Here is a 14865-nt window from a genome sequence, read left to right on the forward strand (position 1 = left end):
GTAATTGCACTGGTCCTTTCTGTACAATTGAACAACGCTCGGAGTCTGTAAACTTTTCTGGCCAATGTGCAGGGTAATTTTCACCGAGTCGCATACAGATCCCTCTGCTTTGGTTTGAAGTAACGTTATTTCGCGCTGCGCGCGTTACTACGTCATCATATTCTGGACTAGTCCAATGCACAATGGAGGGGGGCATGTGTGCTGGAAAATTATTATTTAGGCATTAGTTCGGCGTTATGTTGATATTTTTTTCTACTAGAAATGTGTTTTATTTTTTTTACTTTACTTAAGTAATGGCTGGGGGGGTCAGATTTGGGGGCCCCTAATAAAGACAGATTTGATTGGGGCCCTAGGCACTTGCCTAGGTTTGCCTAATGGAAGATCCGCCACTGCATAGTTGTTTTGTCCAGTAGACTGCCCTGCTTCAAGTGTTACCAGTGTGTGTTAAGGGGTAATGACACTCAAAATGCAAAACACCCAATTTGGTATTTAGAACTGGTACTGGAATATTAAGCGGTAATTTCCAGAGAAAAGTAAACTCAAAACTAGCAGACCCTCTGGGTGTAATTAAACATGCCCTTGGTGGAATTCCATGGGAGGCATCGTCAGGCTATATATCTCGATCATGGCCTTCCTACAGACCAATAGACTGCCCTTCAGGTAAACTCTGCCCCTCCTTTCTCCTCACACAAAGAAAGAGGGATGCATAGTTCTGTTCAGACAGTGGGGATCATGTGAAGCACCACTAAATCAGAAAATTCCACAAGTCACATGACAAACATTACTTGACAAACATTTTATCAGGAACGAGAGGATTTTAAGATGTTAAGTAAGACTCAAAGACACTCACAGTTTGAACTAGTGGTAGAACGTGAATGTAAACAAACCTTAGTTTATGTCAATATAAAAGCTACGTTGTGGTCTTTAAATAAACCATGGCAAGGACAGGGCATCCAACACATCAAACATCACACTATTTCATTTTGGTTGATCTATATTTTTATGATATTTGTGAATCAGAATTTACAAGCACATCTCATTATCCCATCTTTGTCTATCTATATCTTTATTTTGTTTGCAATGGCTGATTTAGATATTTGTGAATCAGAATTTACAAGCACATCTCAGTATCCCATGACAGTCTGTGTATGCCCCCAGAGAACATTTCTGTAGTGTCTCTGATTATTCTTAATGTTTTTTTTTGTCACTTTTAGTGTCACCATATACGTTTTCTTTTTTTAATAACAGTCCATAATATCTCAAACAGTACAGTTAGTCGCTGCAACCAATAATGCCCGAACTGCGGAAGCACCTAGAAAAAGACAGAACAGAATTAACTGTAACTTCTTTATACACAGGCTGACACTAATGTGTGTATATTGGGGCTATGCAATCTTAATAAATACAATTCTGGCTGAAATGTCGCATGCATTGGTTCAGAACATTCCCATTCTCTTGTACATTGAGGGGATGGTAATATGGTTAGGCTCATCATGTTTACAAAAAAACTCAGTTATGGCCAAACCTAACTAGTTGCCCCACCTGAAGTCGCTGAGGCCAAAGCGCTGTAGACTGTGGACGCACCCAAGGTTCCACCAACTACGGCCCCTGCAGCTGCTGTTGCTGCACTGGCCATCCCAGCAGCGCCTTCAAAAGCAAGAAAGGAAGGTTGTATCATCTAACCTAAACAACTACTAGGCAGATAGGGTCACCATATAACAGCTCAAAAATGTTTACAGGTGCATCTCAATATATTAGAATATCATCGAAAAGTTGATTTATTTCAGTAATTCTATTCAAAAAGTGAAACTCATATTTTATATAGATTCATTTCACACAGACGGATATATTTCAAGTGATTATTTCTTTTAAATTTGATGATTATAACTGACAGCTTATGAAAACCCAAAATTCAGTATCTCAGAAAATTTGAATATTACTGTAGACCGATAGAAAAAAGGATTTTTAACACAGAAATGTTGGACTACTGAAAAGTATGAACATGTACAGCACTCAATACTTGGTTGGGGCTCCTTTTGCATGAATTGCTGCAGCAATGCGGCGTGGCATGAAGGCAATCAGTCTGTGGCACTGCTGAGGTGTTATGGAAGACCAGGTTGCTCTGATAGTGGCCTTCAGCTCTTCTGTGTGTTTGGGTCTGTTGTCTCGCATCTTCCTTTTCACAATACCCTATAGAATCTCTAGTGGTTTTAGGTCAGGCGAGTTTGATGGCCAATCAAGCACAGGGATACCATGGTCCTTAAACCAGGTACTGGTACCTTTGGAAGTGTGTGCAGGTGCCAAGTCCTGATGGAAACTGAAAACTGCATCTCCATAAAGCTGGTCAGCAGGGAGAAGCATAAAGTGCTCTAGAACTTTCTGGTAGATGGCTGCGCTGACCTTGGACCACACAGTGGACTAACACCAGCAGATGACATGGCACCCCAAACCATCACTGACTGTGGACACATTACACTGGACCTCAAGCAACTTGGATTCTGTTCCTCTCCTCTCTTCCTCCAGACTCCGGGACCTTGATTTCCAAATTTAATGCAAAATGTACTTTCATCTGAAAAGAGAACTTTGGACCACTGAGCAACAGTGCAGTCATTTTTGTCCTTAGCCCAGGTGAGACGCCTCTGACGTTGTCTCTGGTTCAAGAGTGGCTTGACACAGGAATGCGACAGTTGAAGTCCATGTTCTGGATACGTCTGTGCGTGTAGGCTCTTGAAGCACTGACTCCAGCTGCAGTCCACTCCTTGTGAATCTCCCTTGAATGGGCTTTGTTTCACAATCCTCTCCAAGATGTCGTTATCCCTGTTGCTTGTGCACCTTTTTCTACCAAATTGTTTCCTTCCATTCAACTTCCCATTAATGTGCTTGGATACAGCACTCTGTGAACAGCATGTTTCTTTAGCAATGACCTTTTGTGTCTTACCCTTCTTGTGCAGGGTGTCAATGATCGTCTTCTGGACAACTGTCAAGTCAGCAGTCTTCCCCATGATTGTGTAGCCTACTGAACTAGACTGAGAGACCATTTAAAGGCTCAGGAAGCCTTTGCCGTTGTTTTGAGTTAATTAGCTGATTAGAATGTGACACCATTGGTCATCAATATGGAACTTTTTCACAATATTCTAATTTTCTGAGATACTGAATTTTGGGTTTTCATTAGCTGGCAGTTATAACAATGAAAATTAAAAGAAATAAACACTTTAAATAGATCAGTCTGTGTGTAAACAATCTTTATTACACGGCTCTTCTTAATGCTGTAGAATGCTCCATTCACTTGAATGGGGCTTCCCAACGTTCTGCGGTCAACTATTTTCCGATAACTGACCGTTGCTATGGACTTAATGACCGCTGTCAAGGAAAGTGGCCTTTTTGCCTCTAATTCACGTCTTTCGTAGCACTCCGCAAGTAGTACGGTAACTTATCAATGGAGTTTCAGCGGACGGTTGAGCAGCTGTGTTCTAAAGAATGTTCAACTGTCTTTGAAGTTCAACGTCTTTGGCGAACTATTTCTCTCCTTTTAAACACTACGTATAGTAACAAATGCATTGTAAAAAGACACACGGTGTTAAGTAATTTGTTTGTTTTAGTTGTAACCGTATAATAAGCGGGATAATGTATAGAACGCCGGTCATTGTCGGGAAAATAAGCCCCGACAGGGCGAACAGCACCCCGACGCGAAAGCGGACAATGACCTGCGTTCTATACATTATCCCTTACATAATATATGAGTTTCACTTTTTGAATAGAATTACTGAAATAAATCAACTTTTCGATGATATTCTAATTTATTGAGATGCACCTGTACATCTACCCTGCATTTTTTGTCTAGGTCTAGCAAGCTATAGGCTTCCTACCTAAAATGCATGCAAAAACCTTGCAAACCACCCGCATCCCATTTGGCACTGACAAAAGCTCAGCAGTCGCCAACCATGTCAGTTAGCATGTTAGCAATGCTAACTGTCATAGTTGGTGACTCACTGTCTTTTTGTTTTCTCTGCACTTACTACACCCTCCTCCCCAGACTTGAAGCACACGCAGGTTGCCAGGTTGAGGACACTGAACCCACACGAAGGAGCCCAAGACGAGCTCAATACTGAACTTTGGCAAAGGCAAGCAACCATGAGTCCTACCCTATAAAGTAGATAAGCTAATGTAAACTTTTACAGTGTTTCTATTGTTTGCAAATTAGAAGCAGCTCATATGGAGTTTTTATACTCTGTTAATTTTAGCAAGATGCATGGCTGGCTATGAGTGCATACTCAAAGCTTATCACTAATACAGCGTGGTTGCTACTTTGGTCACCTTTCGTGTGCATCTTTGAACAACCAGTTGATCAACGACACTTTCGGAAAACGCATCTCAACCAGTGTACTGTACAGAACAGAATTAACTGTAACTTCTTTATACACAGGCTGACACTAATGTTTGATGGATAGTATGCTCTTAGCACCCTATATTGGGGCTATGCAATCTTAGTAAATACAATTCTGGCTGAAATGCCGCATGCATTAGGTCAGAAAATTCCCATTCTCTTGTACATCGAGATGATTGTAATATGATTAGGCTCATCATGTTTAAAAAAAAAAACCTCAGGTATGGCCTCTCCTAACTTGTTGCCCCACCTGAAGTTGCTGAGGCCACAGCGCTGCAGATCGTGGACGCACCCAAGGCTCCACCAACTACGGCCCCTGCAGCTCCCACAGCCGCTGTCCCTGCCATCCCAGCAGCGCCTTCAAAAGCAAGAAAGGAAGGTTGTATCATCTAACCTAAACAACTACTGCAGATAGGGTCACCGTATAACAGTTCAAAAATGTTTACATCTACCCTGGATTTTTTTGTCTAGATCTAGCAAGTTATAGGTTTCGTGTGGTGCATCTTTGAACAACCACTGGTGTTACTATCTGCGCTAGTTGATCAACGACACTTTCGGAAACGCATCTCAACATGTAGGCCTACTGTTACCCCCATAGTGTCAAAGGTTTACTCACCCGCAGCAATGCCAGCAGCAGGCAGGATGACCGGCGCTACAGCTACTGCCAAACCTTGAAGAAAATAAGCACCAAATGGTTGTAACAGACACTCTAAAATCTATTATTCCATAGGACGTAGTCAAAATGTATCAAAAGGCGGTAGTAGTCAACTATAGAGCTACCTGCTCCTACTGTCGCTGCAACCAGTGTACCTGCGGAGAGAAAGCCTACATAGTAAAGTAGGCTACAGCAATAAAATGTGGAACATGTTAATATATATAGCCTATGAAAAATATACTTTAAAAATATTATAAAGCACAGCACTTACATGGATCCATAACTGAAGTGATAACAGCCTGTGTCGGTCACTTGACTGGACAAAAAATGACGTCTTCACAGTTGCTCCCGCATCATATAGGCTAGGTGAGAAAACGATACCCCTTACAGAAACGAAACTATAAAAAAGCATGACGGTGTCCTTTTGAAAAAAGTCTACAAGACTGGTAGTAGCCTATTGAAACCTACGGTGTCAAGCTATCCATCACCCTTTTTCCTATGACAATTTTGAGAAATCTTAGTTGAAGTCCGTCCCAGTCTAAAGGCAATATACTCCGAATTCTGGATAAACCATGGACAGACCTGTTATAATACACTAGGGTAGAGTGAGTACGGTTGAGACATGAGTACAGTTGAGACACCCGACATAACTTGCATTCTCAGCAATCCTGAGACGTGATTTTTAGTTTGCACATGCATACTAACGTCCTCTTTGATCCCAGGAAATTTGAGCACCTAACATATCTCCCGTACAGAGATATCGGCGAAAGTTTTTTTTACCTAGCTTGATCTTGATTTTGTCATGTCCCTTCTACATTGAATATCTTACTAACTATACGTCATCAACAAACACAAATTACATCATTGCAAACGTTATTCTGTGCACTATAAATCTACATATTCCATGCTATCATGTCATGCAAGGTCAATGCATAATCTGGCGAAAAGCGTGAGGTGGTCAGCAGGGTACAGTTGAGACACGGTGTCTCAACTGTACCCGCGATCAGCAGGTTAGAAGTCAAGTAGACAAAAAACCAAGCAAATGAAAAAAAATAAAAATATTTTTTTGATATAAGACCTGTCCTATATTAATGGGTGTCTTTTCAAACATGAAAGTGATAAGAATAATTGATGTTGGGGTCTAAATAAGTAAGGTGGTCGATCGGGTACAGTTGAGACAGCTAGGCTAGCCTGTATTTTCAATCATTGGTCATTGGTCAGTCACCATCAATGGGTTTCAATGGGTGTCTCAACTGTACTCGGGTACCGTCTCAACTGTACCCCACTGTAAAACACATGGGTACAGTTGAGACAAAATCGCACCTCATGTTTATGAGCAAATTATGAATAAATTAATCAAGTTATGGATATTATTGATTGATAATATTTTAGTATACAATCAAAGGAAACGTCATATAAAGTATCAATTATTTTCAGAGTATTTTGAGAGTCTAAATTTTGTGCAGTAGTCAATAAAGCAAAAAGTGTCTCAACTGTACTCACTCTACCCTACCACACGAATGAACAAAATCTACTCATCAACTCACTTTAGAGAAATCTTCGTTTGATCTCCAGTCTGGTGTCATATTGACATTTGGCGCCATCCCTCGAAAGGAAAGCGCATAAGGCCCGTCTACTAATAAATAGTAGGCTAATAGGCTACTATCCTGTCAGGCAGGGTGATCATTACAAATAAATTTGATAGCTAGTTGGATACTCTTGCCCAGAATCAGTCGTGTGCAAATGCGATAGATCTTTATTTGAACAATCACCAAGTAAGGTTTGTTTGAAATCTTTAAAATCACTTCAGTAGCACTAAAAAAAACTAAACTAGACTCTGTTAGTTCCTCTGAGATCCCTGATGGAATGTGTAGAGGAGGAAACAATGCTTTATCTTAGCTACTAATCGAAAGCACACAGCAGTTTTACCTCGGCAACTTTTCAAATAAAGGCTTGCATTCCCACACGACTTGTTCAGCAGTTACACCATTATTCTTCTTTTAGTTATTGCAGTCGTGGATAAAGTCAGAGGGTCAGAACAAAAAGGCTATGATAACGGTACAAAAAAGTTACTTCCAATGCGCGCACATGTCTAAAGTAGGCTATTTAATTTGTCTTGAACATTCTAATATAGATTTTTTTTTGATGCGTTCCGTGACTTTCTGACCTGACCCTGGAACAGCAACGGTGGCGATTCAGTGATAAAAAGGGGAGAACATTATCATCATCGGACAGCAGTTATCAGAAGCAAATTAAGCCTTTTTAGATCTAAAGTTTTGCAACTGTCCAGTCAAAAAATAATGGCATTCAGCTACTTCACATAAAAAAGTCGCATGGAAAGGTTAACGCACATTACCGTGAAAGATGTTATCCTTTAACGTGGGTGCTACGTTCAATTCACCGCCAGGTGTCGTTCTTCTCTTTATAAACTAAGAAGCGAAACACCTGCGATCCATTGCAATAACTGATAATGCAGTTGGTGCCACTGTTTTGATAGCTTCTACTACAATATCCTATATTCAACAGACCCGCTGCCTAAAACTTAACTAGAGAAGTTAGATCCTCAGACATTATTACTTTGTGATGTATTACTTTGTGATTCCTTTAATACTTGCAAATTATATAGGCCTACTACTGGGTATTTCAAGAACGTATTTTAGTGACAAACCTTGGTGAATAAAAAGAGTAAGTGGCAAACCTCCTTAAAGTAGAGCCTTATGGCTTTGTTTTGCTATGGGAATGGGGCTCCATGGGGCTCTTTTAATAAGAGGCTTACAATTTACTCTGAGCTAACTCAGTGACAGGAGGTGTCCATAGGGATGATTAACAGCCGTCACTCACACCCCTTTCACTTTTTACAAGATTTAAACCCTCCTTACTGGCTTACCAGTCCACGCACTCTGGCGTTGCAAGTATCCCATCGCCTCCATATTCTCCTCCTTTTCACTAGTAGCACTATAGATAGATAGATAGATAGATAAAAACTTTATTGCCACACAACAATGTTGGTGGTATTCTTTTGTCAGAGGTAGCTCAGGCCAGTAAGGAGGGGGGAGGAAATGGGGAGAAGAGGAAAAAATATATACTTCAGGTCAGCTTTGGGAGTTCAGGAGTCTGATAGCAGAGGGGAAGAAGCTGTTATTGAGGCTTGTCGTTCCAGCTCTCATAGATCTGTAGCGTCTTCAAGAAGGCCGAAGTTAAAAAAAGTCATGGCGTGGATGGGAGGAGTCTCTGATTATGTTTTTTGCACGATTTAAGCTATGCTCACTCAGCATACAAGGAGAGGACTGATGGAAGGTCACAACCAATAATGTTGGAGGCTTTTGTCACAGAATTTCCATACCAGACAGTTATTGATGCGGTGATGACATTTTCTAAGATGGCTTAACAGAAGAGCACCAAAAGGTGGTTGTTGACATGAAACTTTTTCAGTTGTCTGAGGAAATACAGTCTTTGTTGGGCTTTTTTGATAAGATGGGTGGTGTTGATATCCCATTTCAAATTTTGGCTGATGTAAGAGCCCAGAAATTTAAAGGACTCTGTAAGGGTTATGGGCTGGTCAAATAAATTAATAAGGTTTTGGTGTTAGGCCTCCTTCTTAAGTCCACAACTATTTCCTTTGTTTTTGAGGCGTTAAGATGGAGCTTGTTCTTCCTACACCAGTCTACAGCCCAGTTCACCTCCTTGATGTACTGAGACTCATCCTTGTCTCTGATAAGGCCGATGATGGCGGTGTCATCTGCATATTTGAGCATCTTGACGGAGTGGTGGTGAGATCTCAGGTCATTTGTGTAGATGGAGAACAGAAGAGGAGATAGCACACAGCCTTGCGGCGCACCAGTGTTGAGGGTCAGAGGGCATGATGTTGTGTTGTTGACTTTGACTGTTTGAGTTCGGTTCCTCAGCTCTGTCGATGTTCATGGCTTGCAGCCTGGACAAGAGAATGAGTGGATCTATCGTGTTGAAGGCTGAGCTAAAGTCAATAAACAGCATGCATGCATAGGTAAGCTCACATTACCCTTTATCCATAAGGGTGATATCGGGCATCGCTCACATACGATCTTCACTATAGACATCCGAAGACCGGCTATCTACCATGTCAAACATGCTTATCAGTGCTATAAATCAAACATTCCCATGGGCGAATTATTCAACATTACATTAAGAGTCAACAACAGCCCCTGCCAATATGAACACATTTTTGAAAAGCTGTTGTATAATGCGTGTTTTATTGCAATAAATATGTCATCAAGCATGAGCAAACTCAATTGTTTTGTAATGCATGTTGTGTTCATTAGACCTATTAGTCTTTGAATGCTAATATTTATGTTTGGACAGCTTCCACAGCAGTCTCCTCTGGGTCCAGTGACCCTCAAAACATTAGGTGATCATGGGCCAGGCAGCAGCATGTCACACCAACATGTGTATTTTTAAGGCTGTACGTACATCTGTACTATCTATGAACTAATGCATATACAGTCAGTACATTTCAGTTAAACAGATTAGTTTATTTTTTTTAATCTTTTTTCAGTTCTTAAAAGATAATATCTGACAGGCCTTCAGTTGATCAGACCTGCCAAACTATATAACTATGCCAGCCGGCAAAACTTCAATCAACCTGCTGATATGTTTTCAGGCTTCCGAACCACGGCTCTGCTTCCTTTATCTAGGAATTTGTTCTCTCCAACGCCATTCCGAAATACAGAGACAAAAGATGAAGGCCAGGTGGTAAAGACATACATTACTCACTTCATAGCCTCAGAAGGTAGCCATATTTCAGGGGGTGTACTTTAAGCGAGGGCTGGTTTTGATACCTGTGTAGTTTGCAGGATGGACAGTTACTCTCCATTGGCCTAGATGTACTAGAGGCTGGTGGATACAACTGATGGCCTCTAGTCTACTGCATACATACTGTATGACGGGTTATCTGAGATATAGTGCTTCATTCAAGAAAGTTCTAGTAGGTCAGAAAAATGTGCACACTCCTGCATAGACTGCACAGCTCCCCCACTTCATATTCTGTAAATATCTTTTAATATTGTATTACTTTTTATATATTGTACAATTGTTATTCTGGTTCTGTAGTACTTTTGTTTTTGATGATTATTGTCTGCACCAATATGGCAAAACAAATTCCTGGTAGGCGAAAACTTACTTGGCAATAAAAACGATTCTGATTCAAGCTGTGAGAGATTTCTTGTATATTGTGTTTAATATGAGTCGTTAAATGAATCTTTGCATAGGTAATCCGCTGCTATTTCTTCATTTGAAGACGATGTGTGAAGTTTGGGACCATCCTAAACGGTGGAGAAATCTTTTTAGAATGACAACAGCCTGGAGCTTGTTTTTTTGTCAACAAGCTATGCATGGCTATGCAAGCAGTTGTTTTATTTTGTGGACCAAGTAAAAGGCGACATAGTATTCATTCCCGACAGATCTGTCTATAACGTGATGGCTGGAAATAGTTAAGCACTTCGACCATACTTACCTTTAGATCAGTCAGGAGTTCAGAAAGCTGACGAAACTGAATGTACTAAAATGAAAAACCAACACTTCTCTTCAACTGACAGATGTCCATGACATCATGACACAAATGGATTCAGACCTCATACCCTGCACAGCTTGATTTATGGATTTTACTGTTTTCTGGACAAGTTATCCCTCATTGTGCCATATGAATGTTGTAACTGTATGCCAAATGTCAAATCATGGTAGATAGAACCGTTTAATTATCTGTTACTTTAACAGTTTTCCTTTCGTGTTTACTTGTGATTCGTCTACTGATGTTGATGGAGCAAATTATCTATTGTTTTGAAGTGATTCCATCTTCATGTAGAATGTTCCATCAACATTTCCGCAGCCATTTTGGTAGTAAAACCTTCTGAGTCTGACTGTCTATTTCTGTTTCTCATACATTCACACACCTACACAAACACCTTAGTTGAGTTAGTGTACCAAACTCCTGGAAATCACTGCTTACCACATCTTGAAAGCACATCGCAAAACTCCAGAAGGAAAAACAAAGCACTTCAGAAGCAAAGGGAAAATTGAGGGGATCCAACATTTATTTGCCCTTATTTAAATGTTACAATTAAACCATTAGCATATTTCAACATTAGCAAAATAAAAGAAAAATAATAAACCCAGAACGTTATGTACAGAGACAAAAAAAAAAAAACAAAGCTCACGTTTTGTACACCCCTACGTCAAAAAACGTTATAACATGTGAACATGGCTGACACCAAGTGAGAGTTTTAAAAACACAGACCAAGCCAACTCCCCTCCTTGGAATCCTCCTTCAATACAGGACTAAATACTGGAAATATTCTCAGTGGAAAATGTCGGAATGTAGACCTTTAAAAATGAATTAAGATACTTGACTTCATGCGGAGAGAGGGTTTTTGAGGGGGGGGGGGGGGAACTGGGGGTTGGGGGTTAGGGGCAGGAAAGGTCTTTGTCAAGCCCCACCTGTTGGTGGGGTTAAGATCCCAGGAGGCCATAAAAAAAAGAAAAAAGTTAAAGAAAAGAAAATGAGAGAGAGATTTACAGGGCTACCACACTGTCTCTACAGATGCCTTTTCTGAGAAGATGGGGAAAATCTGTCAATACTCCTGGTGCGTTCCATTAAAAAGTGTTGTCCCGCGTCGCTCCCTCTAAGCCACATAAGAGGGGTCGGAGGTCAAAGGTGATCCACGTGACGACGGCCTTCTCTTCTGCCAGTCGGCTCCTAGCGTGGCACAAGTCTTTTATATATATTTATATATTTCAATCTTGGAGGAAGAAATTGTAAAAACTAAAACAAACAGTAAACAAAACAAAAAAAATTAAAAGCAAACAGAAAACAGTCCAGTCGCAGAGGGCCATGGTCACCCATCACTCTGCCTTCTGCTCGGGTTCAGAGGCGTCGGCGGCGGGCGTCGTCTCTTCAGCGGCTGCGGCGGCGGGCTCCTCACTGGGTGGGGCCTCCTCGCTGGGGGCAGGCTCTTCAGGTTTGGCCTCTACCTCTGCTGCATCGGGGGCTGCCTCTGCGGCATCGGCAGCTGGAGCAGCAGCCTCGGCTTCAGCACTGGGCTCAGCGGCGTGGCCGTTCTCCTCGGGCTTGGCCTCCTCGGCCGTGGGCGAGGCGACTTCCTCTTTCTTGCCCTTCTTCAGGGAGATGCCCTTGAATTTGAAGGAGTTCTTCAGGGAGAACTTCTTCTTCTTCTTGCACTCCTTGGCGGCCTCGCCTTCTGCCTTGGCCTCGGTCTCCCCTTCGGCAGGCACGGGCGCTGGCTCGATTGTGTCACCGGCTGCAGCCTCGGTCTCCTTGACGACCTCTGCTGTGCCATTGCCATCAGCAGCAACCGTTTCACCGTCTGGCTTGGCTGAGACATCACCGTTGGTCTTGACATGACCATTCTCCTGCAAACAGTGGCAAAAGTGGAGTCAGTCAGTGTACTATAAGATTCCACCAAAATCACCCCACAACCAACATACAGTGGTAAAACAATTTGTACAGTAGATATTCTTGAGAAATTTAAGATCAGAAATCCTAAACAACAAAGTTACATTTAAAACACGAGATCGATGCTACACAATAAACGTCCCAGCAAACACTGTTCTTAAGCCACCAAGTCATCAGCCTGAGACGTAGAAAGCATAAATAAAGCACATTGCGTTTAACGGAGATCCTTCACACGCACAAATACAAAACACCATCCGATTGCTGAGGCCGCTTTGTGAAACATCTGTATTTTTAATCGGATTTGCGGACATGCAATAAAAGGTTTATATCGTATCGCCATCCACCACAAGGGGGAGCTCGTGTTCCACGAAACACATAGCAGTTGCGGCGTGGTGAACTGGTGAGGAACAAAGAAATATTGAAAGCTACCGAGCCAGCGAGGTTACCGTTAGGATTCCAATGGGGAAAAACATGGGATTTTTTTGTGGAAATACTCAAGACATAAAAGCACTGCGTAATTTCTTTAACCAGTAAGATTCAAAATTGGGGGGAAATAGCGTCTCGACCAATCTTTTTCACGGGAGATATTATTTACATAAAAAAACATTTTAGAAGTATATACCAAAGATATACCACAAATCATTTCCATCACATTGGTTCATGTTTTTTCTCTGCAGCTCAATCATATTTGATATCGAAATGCCGCTCATCCAAGAGATGCCCTGCCCGCCACTCGCACGTCAACCAAACATTTACCACAGAACCCTGTATTCAACCACCATCACTTGGATGGTGATGCGACCATTTAATTCAATCGAAAATTTTGGTGGATGGACAAACCCCGTGCTAAGCACATCTAGCCACGCTTCCCGACGGTCGCATGGGGTCCACAAGGCTTTGCAGCCGTCGCTGTTCCTGCGCTTGCTTTGTTTGCAACTCAGCAGAATGCGCCTCGCACCGACCTCATTAGCATCTCGTCGCTTTTGTTCTGGCAGCCTCAGCGCCAACACCGAAATGTCCAAATTCACCCACGGGATTTAAATAGAATCTACTACTGCTAAACTTTCTTTGTCATAAAACCCACAGTGCATTCATAAAACATACGTTTGCACGTTTAGAACAAACATAAAAATGAGTTATTGAAATGGGATTCGATCCAAAGCATTTGCCTAACGTTGGGCGGAATGGGTTACCAAGGCTATCAATAGCACAATGGTAGGTTGGTTACTGCAAACGTGGTCGTGAAATTTTTCGGTTTTACTTCATTCTTTTTAAATACCAAGGCAGTGTCTTTGTGATGTGGTGTGAAAAACCTAGCAACGGCACACCCAAAACAAATTATTATTCGATTAACATTAATTAATCCAGCTAATGTTTAGTGATTGGTGTTAGACTTGGGTTAGCAGGCAAGCTAGAGTAAGTTAGTCTCACCTCTACACCAAAACAACCAGCTAATCACACATCTAATTTGACCATCCTGTTTGTCGTGCGGAGGTTGGAGGGAGCCATGACCCGCTAGATGAGGGCGTGTGATGCCGGTTAGAAAGCGTGCCCATGTGTAACGTTATGCCTACCTGGCCATTCGTTTTGGCAGCTGCCGAATCACCCGCTGCTTTAGCATCCACGGCTACTCCACCCTTGGACAACTGGGCTCCCATTTTCGTTGAGTTCTTTTGTTAAATTAAAAACTAAATTAACAAAAATCCAGTACACGAAGTTGATAAAAATTCCCCAACCCAGAGGCGAAAAATTGAGTTGTGAAGGGTAAAATCCGCCGGTATTCACTCCTGCGTCGATTTTAAGTGTAAAACGATTAAAAAGTTAGTCCAAATGTGCCCTGTGTCTTCGTCGCAACGGAACAGAGTGAAACCCAGTGAGCTACAAGTGTGAGTATTTCTACTGAGCCTCAAAAATCGCGCATGACTCCACCTATGGGCGTGGTTGTGTGACGTGTCCAATTTGCAACAGGGGGTTGGTGCTCCCTCCTCAGCCGCTGCGTTCACTAGGGTAGGCTACATGTGGACAGATAATATTCATTCACACAAAAGTCAAAGACAGAATTTATCACTGTCATGCCTCTTTCCTACCTCCCTGATTTGCCATCCTTACACCCGTGCTCTCTTGAATAACTGCAGAGTAAGTAGGCTGTTCGGTTTGATTATTGAGCATTATAATGATGAAATTAGCTGTCTAATCAACGTGTAAGGGTTAGCTTCTTCTGTTTTATGGCAAGCTTCATTTAAGTTTAGTCTCCCACAACATCATTGTTGTTGGCTGCAGTTTGTGATAGCTATATTGCACATGAAGTACATGATAGGAGACTGGTCTGTTGATATAGACCTAAACATCACAATCTCATCAGGTTTGGGCTGGGGGATTATA

The 14865-nt window shown here is 41.8% G+C and overlaps 1 protein-coding gene across 1 annotated transcript; it reads right to left on the bottom strand.

The window, feature by feature from the left end:
- Positions 1-11108: 11108 nt before the first annotated feature.
- Positions 11109-14331, bottom strand: marcksl1a (MARCKS-like 1a). Its single transcript, XM_080850524.1, has 2 exons — positions 14058-14331; positions 11109-12440 (listed from the first exon to the last, which is right to left on the bottom strand). The coding sequence occupies exons 1-2, from the start codon at positions 14139-14141 to the stop codon at positions 11913-11915; spliced, it is 612 nt and encodes a 203-aa protein (XP_080706650.1). The 5' UTR covers positions 14142-14331; the 3' UTR covers positions 11109-11912.
- Between the last annotated feature and the right edge of the window lie 534 nt (positions 14332-14865).

The sequence above is a fragment of the Sprattus sprattus genome, assembly GCF_963457725.1.
Source record: "Sprattus sprattus genome assembly, chromosome: 13".
Lineage (NCBI taxonomy): Eukaryota > Metazoa > Chordata > Actinopteri > Clupeiformes > Clupeidae > Sprattus > Sprattus sprattus.